The 14,681-nt window shown below is 36.1% G+C and overlaps 1 protein-coding gene across 8 annotated transcripts in view; it reads left to right on the forward strand.

The window, feature by feature from the left end:
* The window catches only part of LOC113237620 (serine/threonine-protein kinase tousled-like 2), a 45,021-nt gene that overhangs the window by 17,811 nt on the left and 12,529 nt on the right, over positions 1 to 14,681 (forward strand). For 6 of the 8 annotated variants that reach the window (XM_026474219.1, XM_026474223.1, XM_026474218.1 and 3 more), the window contains 4 exons: positions 3,719 to 3,809; positions 4,625 to 4,777; positions 6,429 to 6,580; positions 13,453 to 13,542. In XM_026474219.1, coding sequence (XP_026330004.1) covers positions 3,719 to 3,809; positions 4,625 to 4,777; positions 6,429 to 6,580; positions 13,453 to 13,542 — 486 coding nt within the window. Of the gene's footprint in view, positions 1 to 2,891; positions 3,613 to 3,718; positions 3,810 to 3,883; positions 4,115 to 4,624; positions 4,778 to 6,428; positions 6,581 to 13,452; positions 13,543 to 14,681 lie in introns of those variants that run through there. The other 2 variants (XM_026474225.1, XM_026474226.1) reach the window with 2 other exon arrangements.

Consider the following 14,681-nt stretch of genomic DNA (forward strand, 5'->3'; position numbering starts at 1 on the left):
TTTTATCAAAGTCGTATTTAAATAAAAGCTGACTAAGGTTCTCTATTTTGCGACTTAACAGTGTCGAGGCATTCTTGCTTACATATCGGAAACGATATTTTGGTGCAACTATATCTAATTTTCACCATTTGTACTTAATTATATTTACTTGGTATATACTTTGTTAGAGTCTATTTTAGACCGCCTTTTGGTGTAGAGTGGTAATGTCTTATCGTTGTCACGGTAATTTAAAAAAGTTACATTTGCTTATTCTTTCTCTATTTCAAACCACGATTTTTATGCATATGCTATGATCTCGTAAAGTCGTATATTTATTTAAAACTTAATTGTCTCAAGCCTTACCCTTGAATACTTCCACATTGTAATTTTGGTGCGGCTGCTATTTATTACTTAATTTTCTTTTCGATTAGTATATAATGTACCTAAAGTCCGAACTATTAGAAGCATTATACTACTTTTATCAAAGTATCCTTCAAATTAGATACCAGCCTTTATCGTGGTGTAATGGTAACATCTTATCTTTGTTGTGACATTTTTTTAAATGGACGTTTATTTTTAAAATTACTTAATACAATTTTTATAAAATGGCAGGATTTGATTGTTGTTCTACCATACCAACGTAACCCTTGTGCTACTGGATCATAATTTTTGGTGTTTTGCTCATTATCTAAGTTATTAATTCAATATCACTTTAGCTGGCATTAAGATCTTATGCTGTCTGTTTTCTCAACGATTTCTAGTGATAAGTAATGGATAAAAAAAGTATGTAGGTACCCTACCTAGTAAGTTTCAGTGAAACATATTTCTGAATCTCATTTCAATACATCTCTTGTTTTCATAATTCGTTCTGGACTTAATTTCCGTTTTTCAGTCACATGGCTTAATTACTATCACTAAGTTAAGTTTACTGTGCTATAAGTTCCTCAAGTGGCATCTGACGGCCATGATGAATACGCTTCCAACAGCAGCGTCGATGTTAGAAATAATCAATATTGCAAACTCGGATTCGAATCTGACGGCGCTTCCACACTGCACACTTGCGGCTGAAGTTGCGCTGAACCCTCCCCCTCTTTCACCTCTCGCCCTGCAACACCCTCGCGCTAGAAAATTGGGTTAAACAGAATGCCGCTGAATGCGGCACCGGAAGAGGGGATTTTAGGGGGTCCGCGGAACTGCGCTTCTACAATGAATGCGGGACAGAGATGTGACTCGAGTATTGATTGTCTTTCATGTTGAGACGAAATTTTCTGTGGATTGTTATTACTTCACAGACCTTTCTAGTGATCTTTAAGAGTAATTTGAAAAAACATATAATACATAACAAAAAAAGAAACTATTTTACTTTAAGCAGTTTGATGCACAATTTAATGATTTAATTTTTTTTGCTCATTATGCGTACGTGTGTTTCCTGTTATTATAACGTTTGCAGCATATGTTACATTAAAAATGAGTTGCGACGTATTATTGTCATTTACACATTTCCATTTACATGAAATTTATTTTTATCTAATTTTGTTTACCAATTGGAGTGTTTACCTACAAGTCACCTATGTTGCCAGCTCGCTAACTTTCCACTCGATGCTGCGCGCGCTAAAAATAACCGACAATAAGCAGCGCAGGCAAATCATTGGTTGATTTACAAATTGATTTGTGACTAGTAGTATTAATTTCCATTAGATACGGCGTCGTTGGCATGTGAAGTTCCATGTCATCAGAAATTTCTTTGTGGTTTATAAAATTTAAACCTACAATAATTAATATTTTATCCGATCTAAAATAATATAACTATTGCCAATCATTTCTTTGTCAGCAATATGTGAAACTTGCTTGTCTATATCACGTGGTCGTCTTTTATATTCCTTATCGCTAATTTGATCCAATCGAATGCGTTGTGCTCCTAAGCTACTTTAGTTGCGAACTTAGCTCACGAACGAAGTGTAGTCGCAGTGATCGGGAGAGGAGGGGGGAGAGGCACCGAAGGGAGTACAGAGCGGCAACGTTACGGTCTTAAACCCTCTATTGGCAGGCCCGGAATTAGGTCGTCACTAGAGTGTTTTATGCTAATACGCTCCGTTCGTATATCTCTCTGACCATACTAAACTGACACTTGGCCCACGACTGTGTAATTATTATGTGCAGGTACCTACTTGTCTTACCTAGTTCGTCGAGTTGATGAAAGCATTCCTCAAAACCAGCCATGCATACTGGCGCAGTACCATATCCAGTTATTACAGAATCGTTAATACGATTATGACCACAATACAATCTAACCCTAACTTATTTTTATCTGTATTTTCTTATGCAATGCGTTTTTAAAGTAACTTAATCAATCAATGATTTATTTGAACTCTATCGTAAAACTGTAACTGTGTCTACCTAAAAATGTAACATATAAAGTTCTTATGTTTCATTTACAATCCATTTTTACGTAATTGCATCTTCCTAAGCAGGGGTGCTTTTGATAGCTAACGATTTATTCTTAAGTTTTTCTTTCACGGTTCTTGAACGTACGTTTATCTTTATTATTTGCTTTCTCCATTAAGTGGTTTTAAAGTTGTAGTATAATTTTATTTTTCTACAACTATTTCAGCCTCAAGCGCAGTTGTTTTTCAAACAGCATTATTCAATTCAATAAGGTTTTATTTATATACTTAATCGTTTATATTCTGCAAAGGTTCAATAATGCATAAGAATTGTATTCATTCAGTAGCCTTGTACATGAGCCTATCAACATAGCTATGTTTATCGCGCGCGCTTGCTTGGTTGATATTATAATACATTTAGGTACACCTATCAGTGTTTATGTTGGTACATCGCGGCACAGACGCCTACGTAACACGTCCAGTAAGCAGTTTGTTGTGGGGCACGAGCGCCGATATCACGTACTCACTCGCCGCAGGTCGGTGGCACTCCGCCCGCCACCCGTCACTCGTTGCTACCTCGGCGGGAATAATCGGTCAAGTTGATTTCGTATCCATCACTTTGAACAATTTTCTTATGGTTATCGTGAAAGCAAAACTACAAAACCTGTCGCATCAAACAATTAATGTTAAACTGAAAATAAAACGTCTGGTGCCGAGCCGCTTCACAGTCTTGCGTAGTCGAAACGTTCAGTGCAAAAATCACAATTGGTCAACATTTAACAACAAGCATGTTCGCAATCGTGGGCTGTTGACCTGCTGCAAACTCGCTTGGCTCTGCGAATGTGAACGAACGAAGCAAACGATCTTTTCCGTCGACTAGTTTGTGAAATCAGCGTGTAATGTATACAATGAAAATTTATTGACATTGTTATGATGTGGCATTTTGTGAGCAGGGAAATATTTTGAAATAAATGACAATACTTTCGACCTTGTATCCTTGTAAAATGGCGCCTCACCCGTCATTATTATTATTACATTCGGAGCAAACTTCGTGACGATCTCCGCTCCCCTCACTCGTTGCTCGCCGCCGCCGCCGCTCCCTCCCCGCGGATGCGTATCCGATCCGATTGTCGCGACTCTGGCTGGCGTTTCGTATACAACTTGTCAAACTAGTTAGGTTATTTAGATGATTGAAGTGAAACTGCTGCAGATAATGGCCAATATGGACGTACTATTTAAGACGTAATTTGTAAGTATCGTGGGGCATTATTATTAAGAACATAGGAACAAGTCGTGAAAATTCAAGTAAACCTAGGCGAGTCATATGTAAAGACGCCATCTTTCTTTCTTTACAGATGTCAGCTGGGTCACAAATTCAGATGGCACCACAAACTACTGTCAACACGGGGCAGCCACTACACAACCAGGATTCCAATATGAGCACAGGTAATTGGTGTTTTAGTGCAGTGAAATAAAAAGTTTGTGATGTGACTTGTGCATCAAGTGTTTACTGCAAGTGCAAGCCGGTTTCGAAGGTTAACCTTACGTGAATTTAGTGATGAATCTTCTTATTCCTGATGAAAATTGCAATGAACTGATTGAGTGACGTCACGTTATGTATGATGCCGGATAGGAATCGTGAAAGTGCTGTTTTTACTCCCAATATCCGACCCTATAGCGTGCCACAATGCATGATCATAAAAATGGCTCTGTAACAAACCTCGTCGGTCTACTGAGCGTCTTGGCAAAAAGTGAGTTAGTAATTATTTAGATTGTCACTTGCTAGGACTTTTATAAACTTTGGTGTGTAAACAAAGTAGTATACCTATGTTTTGTATGATGGATAGTGTGGGTATATTTATTATTTTTATAATCAGCAGCTTTTACATAACTGCTATTATGTTATTTAAATAATTATTTTATAAATAGTTGAGGTTCTACCTACATAATTTATTTATAAAAATCTTAAGTAATGACACAAAACTTAAAAAAAATAATTTAAGACACAAATCTCTAAAAATGTATTAATTTGGCTGTTTATAAATAAATCTTTGCCTTAAATATGAAGAACTGGAACCACCAATGTTTGACTTTTTGTGCTTTTACATTGCACAAAAATTGATTGGAAAGCAAATTGCAAATATTTTGAGTGTCTAAAATGAAGAAAAAGAAAAACAAAAATTGTGAGATAGACTTATTTCTTTCAAATGTTAGTAAAAATGTAAGTTTGAAGAAATGAATCATTAATTGTTGCATTTCAGGGTCATCACATAGTGATAAAGAAGTAGATGCAGTGACCCCTGAGAAATCTGCAGCTATGCGAGGTTCTACTGTCGTTGCCAGCACAGCCTTGGTCCCACCTAGTGGTGCCACACCTACTATTGCTATGCCAGAGAGGAAAAGAAAACGAAAAGGTACTTGTTTACATTTAATTGCCTCCATAGCCAAACATTTACCATGCTGGTCTGCCACGCATAGGTCCCGGGCTCAATTCCCGAGCTGGGAGGAATATTTCTAAGGCCTACATTTATTTCTCTTGTGACTTTGGGTGTAATTTGTGGTTGTCTATATGTCTATGGCACCCCCGATATAGGGTTTCCTTAGTGCTAGCGGCTAAGGATTGTGTGAAAAACAAAAAATATATATTATATTGAATTAGTGTAACTGTTCATAGCACAGGATCCCATTTAGGTCTCTGCCTTGCACACATGTCTTTCTAACTGTACAAGTATTGGTAGATTTTAGCAATTTACAAAAATGTGTTGGGTAGTTAGACCAGATACAGATATTGTTAGCATAAAAATATAGAGATAAAATTATATTAATTAAATTGATATTGTATAATTAATGAGTGACATAAGAAAACCTTATAATTATTAGGTTTCTTATTTTTGAATGTAGTGAGGTTTTTTGTTTACTCTTATGTTACATACATATGTGTATGATTTTCTTAAAAGCGTTATTGACCATTATTTTTTATAAATCTGGAAAGGTTTTTCATTTCAATTTACTCAATAATTTAATGATGTCCTGTGGGTAATTTATATTTATACCAAACTGCTCCATTTGTTCTCCTAACTTTGTAATAATCTCTTAATTAACCATGCCAGTTATCTTGTTTCAACCTAGAAAATCCGTGACACTAGCAACTAACTAGATATTACCCAGTACACGCAGACCAGAACAAATATTTAGTTTGTATGCCAAATTCATCCTACAGAAATTCCAACTCGGGACCTTTTCTGGCAATGCAGGGCAAGCAAATGAGGGTTGTTTAACACTGCACCAACGAGCTTGTGAACTAATTGTTCGATTACTCATATTTTGGATGCCATTGACTTTTTGATACTTGTATATCCTAAGCTTGTTTTACAAAACACATTACAGGAAACAAATAAAACATTTATTGCTTACAGAAGTTCCATAGTGTGCAATGTTTGTTAAAAACGAAATTATGTTGTTAAATTTAAACCTTTTATTCTGTTTTGTGTTCTTACTATTTCTGGACTATCTTCCATCACGAAAATTATCACTTAGGGCGTGTTCCCATTATGTCATGACGACAGATAGTCGTGTAGACTTTTTTGACGTTACGACGACAGACTGTCGTGACAATGGGAAGAGCTAGAACGGCTGTCGTCAGACGATAAATAAAACGTTACGATAAAAATGTGACGACAGATAGTCGCAGCTTCAAACGATTCTGTCGTGCAGATACCCGATCAATTGTTACGATGTAGTGGGAACAACTAAACACAACAGTCGTTCAACGATAAAATAAACTTCCATGACACAGTTACAACAGATAGTTGTGATATGGGAACAAGCTAGACGCGACAGTCGTTCAGCGAAAAATAAAATGTAGTTGCTATCCGTTTTATGTTTATGAGATCTAATAATATACCAATAATGACTAAAGAAACCATTACGTAATTCCTAAAATAATGTGTTTTGTACATAGAATACAAACAGATATACCACATAATTTGTATTTGAAGTAAGTTAAATATGTATGTAACATGAATTAGCGTTTTTATCAAACCATTGATGTCGTTGAATTTGCAGGAGAAGAGGGCGTCGGTGGCGGCGGAGGAGGCGGCGGCGGCAAGCAGCGTCACAATTCAGACAAAAACATCCGGGAATATTTCTCTAAGCATCCTTCCTCCAGCCCCGTACGGCTAACCGGCGCCAAATCCCCTTCACCTAGCTATCCAATGGTCAGTTTTCATATACAAACACGAACAATATAAATGTATGTGCGTATCATTAAGTTTCTATCAGTTAATCGTCAGGATCGTAGCAAGTGAGCTGTAGTCTATGGCTACTCCGACGCTGAAAAGTGCATGAAGCGTATGATGTATATATCGCAAATCGAAGAGTTCATTTGTAGAAGAAAAGTTACTATTTTACAGAGTCATGATTGTTACCGAGTTTGTAGTAACAACAAAGCAAAGGGAAAGTGTAAGTAACCAAAGAAGAGATAAGATTGAAAACCGGGTATTTTTAAATATTAATAAGACAGTGGAATATTAGGAGCGCAATTTTCTTTTTGCCTAAAGAGATACATTACGTACTGAGATGATACACAAAACAAATATTTTTGGAAATCAAATTTTGTTCAAATGTAATGATATTATTACAAAATGTTTATTGCTTGCTTACATATTTCGTCTTTCTCTTGAATAGATTCGCTTGAAAATCGCATTGAAATTAATCTATACAAAAACTCGTTATATATATTTATATATCATCTCATATATATATGAGATGATATATATATATTCATCATCATCATCATCATTCAGCCATACGACGCCCACTGCTGGGCATAGGCCTTCCCCAACGATCTCCACGGTACTATCGGTCCTGCGCTGCCCGCATCCATCGGCTTCCCGCAACCTCCAACAGATCGTCGGTCCACCTGGTGGGGGGCCTACCCACTGACATAGTGGCGTTTTTGTATAAGTACCTTAACACCTCTATATACATATAGTCTATTTGGCACCTTTGGAGAGACTGCAGCACCGCCCAGGTCTCCATCGAATCGAAGGCCTTCTCATAGTCCACAAACGCTAAGCAAAGTGGCCGGTTATACTCCTCAGTCTTCTGTATAACCTGCCGCAGCGTATAGATGTGGTCGATGTACTAAAACCCTTTCGGAAACCGGCTTGTTCGGGAGGTTGGAAGTCGTCAAACCTGCGAGCGAGACGATTCGTGATAACTCTCGAAAACAACTTATAGATATGGCTCAGAAGCGAGATTGGCCAATAGTTCTTCAAGAGTGTTTTATCACCCTTTTTGAAGAACAGAACGACCTCGCCTCTGCCCCATGCCTTCGGCGTTTGACCTTCGACGATGACAGAATTGAAAAGCTTCTGAAGGACTTTAAGTATCGGCGTGCCGCCCGCTCTCAGAAGTTCTGTAGTGAGTCCATCATCGCCCGCCGCTTTGTTGTTTTTGAGATGAGAGCCACACTAATCTCATACAGGCTGACGTCCGGGATATCTTCGGTATAATGTCCGTATAATGTGTTCGGTGTAATATATATATATATATAGGGTTACAGGAAAAGTCGTGCTAGATCCGTTAAGGGCGTGGAGTACTCATCATTTCTGACTTATTTTACTATGAAACACCCTACCCTAAACTTAACCCTTTTCGAGATATTTGACTTTTATTTTTTTTATTCAAAATTGCCGATTTTTAGGCTACTAAATTTAATTTTGTTTATTTTGTGTGTCTTATTATTATAATTATTGCATTTTTACATGTGTGATAAGATGCTTTAGGACCTCAATCATTAAAATAGTGAATAAGTTAATTCAATACGCCGTAGTAGAAAAGAGAAAGTTAAGAAATTAAAAAAAAAATTAGAAAGTTTCTTTTTCTCTAAGGGATATCTAAAAAAAATATTATGGCAGTTGATCGGCAGATAAGTTATAAAATATCTACGTTTCATCAGCTATCTAACAAGGTATAACAATCTAGGGTTTTATTTAAATGCATTGAAAAAACTTAGTTTCATAGGCGATAGTGGAGGAGAAAATTAATACTTAGCCCTAAAAAGTATAACAAAACAATAGGTAAGCATGCAAAGTATTTATTAAATCAGGTTTTCACACAACTTTTTGTTATTCTACAGTTCATGTTCAACATGGCCGCCTCTGTTTCTAATACATTGTCGCATTCTTCTACGGAGACCAGTCTTCACTACTCCAGTGGTCAACGTTGTCCTCATTTGATTTGCTGCATCCACAATCCTTTCTTTTAACTCTTCCACAGACGAAACTGGATTTGACTCGCTGTAGACAAGACTTTTCATGCGCCCCCACACATGAAAATCCATGGGGGTTAGGTCCGGACTTCTTGCTGGCCATGGCAACGGCCCACCTCGTCCTATCCATTTGTTTGGATAATTTGTGTCCAGCCAGTCTCTGACACTTCTCCTGAAATGGGCAGGGCAGCCATCATGTTGGAACCACATGTCCCTGATCAAGTTGAGTGGCAGATCATCCAGCAAATCACTCAAGTCTCCTCTCAAAAAATTTTCGTAACTTTCCCCATTTAGATTGTCCGTGAGAAAGTAAGGTCCAATCAAATGATTGGAGATAATACCCATCCACACATTCACGCTGAATCTTCGTTGGGAACCCTTCACTCTTTTCTTATTGGGATTCCTAAGTTCTTTTGGGGCCCAGTAATGCGCGTTGTGATAATTAGTTATGCCATCTTTATCAAATTTGGATTCATCTGTCCACAAGATATTTCTTAGAAAATCTGGGTCTTCTACGTCAGCATTTAGCATAAATCTGCAGAAGTCCAACCTTCTCGCCGGGTCTCCTTCTTCAATAGTGTGTACCGGCGTGTAATGGTACGGGTATAGGCCAGCAGTATGCACTGTAAACCACACTCTCCATTGCGAAAGTCCCAGATCACGGGCAACAATATTAGTGGAAGTAGTCGGATCCGCTCGAAAGCGTTGCACTATCTCATTGTCCTGTTCTTCGTCGTCATTAATTCGTGGTCTGCCCATGTCTGTATTTCGTCTCAAAATAGAGCCAGTTTCTCGAAGTCTCCGATAAACTCTGTCAAAAATAGCCACATCCGGCACTTGACGACCGGGGAATCGAGCTATGTATTCGTTGCGAGCTTGCGCAGACACACAATCGCAGTATCCGTAACAAATAAGCATATCAGCATATTCCTCAGGTGTGTACGACGTCATCTTCAACACTTCCGTAGCACAAGTACAAATCAAAGTCCGGTTAACAAGCACAGTAGTCACAAATCGGAAAAAACAGTCCAGAATCACAGCCAAGTCAAGAAAAAGAGCAAAACGATATCACATCTACTATGTACGAAGCACAAAAGCAGACTGGCAAACAAAACAATATCCCGTGATATCGCTACAATATTTTTTCTTTCATTCGCACCTACATAAACCGTCGCTTGTCTCACTCGCACGGTGCGTCTTAACTTAAGGACAATAGGCGCGGGACCGTTAGAACTGCTACCTGGAGCGTCCCAACTACTTTTTTTTCCACGAAATGCAATACAAATCCTAGATTGTTATACCTTGTTAGATAGCTGATGAAACGTAGATATTTTATAACTTATCTGCCGATCAACTGCCATAATATTTTTTTTAGATATCCCTTAGAGAAAAAGAAACTTTCTAATTTTTTTTTTAATTTCTTAACTTTCTCTTTTCTACTACGGCGTATTGATATAACTTATTCACTATTTTAATGATTGAGGTCCTAAAGCATCTTATCACACATGTAAAAATGCAATAATTATAATAATAAGACACACAAAATAAACAAAATTAAATTTAGTAGCCTAAAAATCGGCAATTTTGAATAAAAAAAATAAAAGTCAAATATCTCGAAAAGGGTTAAGTTTAGGGTAGGGTGTTTCATAGTAAAATAAGTCAGAAATGATGAGTACTCCACGCCCTTAACGGATCTAGCACGACTTTTCCTGTAACCCTGTATATATATGATATCTAATAAATATATGTTTTTGTATAGATTAATTTTTGTAGATTTAATTATTAATAGTTTGTGTGTTTGACACACACACACACACTTGACTTGATACTTGAGTCAGTTTTCATAAAATTCGAATCGTAATGTGCATCCTTAGTAGTAAGTGAGAGTCCATAGGATTGCAAGATGGGTATTGTGCGGAGTTGCCTCTTTTTCGTCTAAATAAGTAATATTTTTGTACCAAATTCCGTATTCGCCATTTTTGCCCACGGTTTTGTTCAGAAATGGGTTGAACCCCGTTGCTTTAAGTAAAAACCCCGTTAAAAACCAGGCGGGTTGTTTGGGTTTTCATTTTTATTACGTCTCCGTCCGAAACAATTATTGTCAAAAAAGTAATACTCGACCAAATTAAAAGGCGCATGATGCGAGTGAAGCTTCATACTTGACATTATCGTTTGATTTGGTCGAGTAGAGTATCACTTATTTGACAGTAATTAGTTCGGACAGATGTCGGACGGAGAACGAGAGTAGACAGACCAACCAAACCTTACGATAACTCAGTTGTTGACCGATTCGATTTGATATCGTACGATTTATTTTAATTTTTATTCACAACACCCGAATCGAACTTCAAACTGTCGTATTCAAAACCGAACCGAAATGACATCACACCCGTACGATTACTGGAACTTCTCGACCGACAAAGGCTACACAATTTTGCTCAGAACACAGTTATCGAATGATAGTTACCGAATGTCCTATTGTTTACAAAGCAAGAATTAATATGGAAAAATCTCTTATTATTTTAAATAAAGTCTGAATTTAGTTCAATTTTATTGATTTATTTTAATGCAAGATTAATGCATTCCTATATTTTAGGCCTTTGAAGTCTTAAAAATGTATATAAAAGGATTTTTCTTCTAATCTATTTCACCGACTAAGCGTTTACGAAGTTAGTCGTAGATATCGTTGTCCAACAGGATAACGATATCGTAACCGAATCGAACGTGTAACTCGAATGTTCACTTTCGTTGTACGTACTTTCATAAAACAAGGGTTTGAACCATTTTCAACAAACATTATAAGCTATTGGAGGAGTCAGAAACGTTGAAGTATAGGGAATATGAATGTATGTAATGTTGTATGTGAATATTTTAATACTAAGTGTACATCAGCCCAAACCCGGCTATAACTAATGTAATCGACATTTTTAGCGAAATTTTAGCGACATTATCTGGAATCAAAATTCAAAATAATCTTTATTTCATAGGTAAACATTATTACACTTGAAATCGTCACAATGGTTAAACTCTACCGCTCATTCGTAAGGCAGATTCCCCTGAGAAGAATGAGTTAGAAACTCTAGTTGCTCTTTCTAAATAACATTTGTACACATTCAATATTTACAATATATATATATATTTATTTGAAACATCAGAGATCGAGACTACCTCCATGACCTAAATGGGTTACTACCACGGATTTTTGTCATCCAAGTACGCAGAAGTTGTATAATAACCTTTAGTATAAACTGTTTGTTTCACTACAGTTTTAAACCTCGTGAAAGGCAAATTTTGTATATCAACCGGAATCTTGACGTATAATAGCATACATTGCCCCTTAAATGATTTTTTGACTTTGTGAAGACGACTATCAAGAACAGCTAGTTTATTTTTATTCCTCGTATTAATGTTATGTCTGTCAGTCACTATTTTACATAAATAAATTACTATTCCTTTTAACATAAATTACATTTTCATAAATGTACTGTGAGGCTAGTGTAAAAATGTTAATTTCCTTAAACTTATCTCTCAAAGATACTTTGGGGCCCAGATTGTAAATTGCCCTAACCGCACGTTTCTGCAGGACAAAGATTCTATTCATATCGGCGGCCTTACCCCAAAGCAAAAAAATCGGCGAAAGGAGATGTGCAACCTCTATAAACGGCTATTTAATCATTTATTTAGTTTCAGTGTTATGGTTATAGTCCATTTCACATAGGATGGGTACTATGTCATTTCAAATTTTTATGTTGCTTGCATACTATTTTTAACTCATCTCTCAACCAGGTTACAAACAGAAATATTAAATTTATTATAATTATATACCAAAAACAAACAATTTTACGCACCCCTCATGGAAGAATGGTATAAGTGGAATTATGTCAAAAACTTTTATTGCTCCATTAGATACAGAAAAATATAACCTACATTCTCTCAAATTTTTGTAACTCTAGCGACTAGTATTGTAGATAGAGTTACAAGAATTGGAGAGGATGTGGGTTATATTTTTTGTATCATGGAGCAATAAACATGTTTGACATAACTCCACTTATGCCATTCTTCCATGAGGGGTGCGTTTTGTTGCAGTTCTAATTTTAAGTAAAAATTACTCAGCTAATTATTGTGTACCTCATATCAAATACTAGTGCTTACACCTTGTATACGAGTCAATTTCTTTTGTTTTGAGCTTTAACTAACATTTTTGGAGTAATTATTCAAATTTCGTTTCATCGCCCTAGATTTTATGCTTTGTTGTTGACTTTTTGTTTGTTGTGTAGTTTTTTTGTAAATAACATAATAATTGAATCCTTTTTATTTTATTTATTATTTGACAATAATTTAATAAAATTATTGCCTCTAAATCTATTCTCTCTTCGTTACAAATGATTTTGATAACATATTTAAATCGATTGTTTTCATTCGATTTTACGTCACTGCATCTCTGGAAATTTCAAATCTCAAACGTCACCGTACCCACGCCACAATATGTGAAATGAACTTTAAGCATAATCAATGTAATTGACATTTTTCAAAGAAAAAAAATTGAGGTGCCAATACCTCGAAAAGTTACCAAACTGCAAATGCGTTACTTGTGTGACAAGGAGGGCAGACACATTTTCCTTTGATAATGCAAAAATGTGTGTGACATTTGCTTTCACACAAGGCTTTAACTTGGCAATTCAACACACATCGTAATCTTTTCTTCTTTTCTTCTTTTCAATTAAATTCTATTACTTTGTTGTGTATTTAGTATGTTGTTTAAACTTCAAAAGTTTAGTCTAAAGCACGTCTTTTTTTTGTTTTTCTTGTACACAGTACCCACCGTCACCCTCATCATTGCTGCCTTCGGGAGCCGACTTCTTACGATCGGCACCGCAGCAGCGACCTCTCACTTCTGCTAAACAGGTGTGTTTTTTCTCTAATTATTACATATCTATTGTCTATGTTTCTCTTGTCTATTTTTTTATAATTACTGGATCGTCCTAGTGCCCAAACCAACATCATTTTTATCATTTTCTCTATTCATTATGCCAGTTCATTTCATATACAGGCTTTAAAAACATGGAGACTTAATCCTCCAAATCCTTAGAGATATGTGTATTTATAGTTTTTGGGTCAGTCTTATAAAGTTTGTCGACCTCAAATGTTGGCAACTATGTGTTAAACAACTAGTATCTGGATATATACCATGACGCGTGCTCTTCGATATGCAGTCTTCTTTGTAATGATCATTCATTATTATATATTAACCATGGACCAATAACTCAAGAGGACTGCTAATCGTCGTACAAGATAGCGTAGCCGGGTATTTAGTACCTATTGGTACACTAGATGTCGCGACGATTACCAAATAGCTATTTTGTAACGTTATTTTACATTGACACATTGATTCTATCAAATCTGCTTCTAGTGATAACAAACACGTCAACTAGATGGCGCTATATTTTTCCTCAAAATGGATATGCACCTGGAGTCGTATACAAATACATTGTAAAAAAAACAATCGCAACTCACAACGTTTCCATCCTCTAAATAATAACTAGAACACTACTTTGTCTATTCTAATGCCATTTAGACATATTGATAGTTTAGCTTAAAATTATTCATATTTCAATGTTACTGGGTGTAAGAAGCGAGAAAAAACAATGGCTACGGTGATTTTAGGCTGAGAACACCGAACGTGCGAAATAATATTTTTTAATTTTATTTGTAATTCCAAGAAGTATGATATCGCAGATATTGCATTGGTCCCAAAGGGTCATATCGGAACGCCACACAGTGGGCCCAAATTGATAATTCTTGGACATAGGAATAACTTGTGGAGTATCGAGCAAATTTTTTTTATGTGATATATAATAACATTCCTAACAACTTTTATTCTTGTATGATTTCTTGAAAAGTTGATAGATTCAGAGAAAAAAAAATTTTTGTATGGACAAATATACATTTTATTTTTTATCTCAAAATATACGAAAATCTAATGTGCGTGGGTTACTTACAGTATAGTTCCCATCATTTTCTATGTAGAAAAAAATAATCCGTCT

The sequence above is a fragment of the Hyposmocoma kahamanoa genome, unplaced genomic scaffold (assembly GCF_003589595.1).
Source record: "Hyposmocoma kahamanoa isolate Upper Pololo Valley unplaced genomic scaffold, ASM358959v1 93, whole genome shotgun sequence".
NCBI classification, from domain to species: domain Eukaryota; kingdom Metazoa; phylum Arthropoda; class Insecta; order Lepidoptera; family Cosmopterigidae; genus Hyposmocoma; species Hyposmocoma kahamanoa.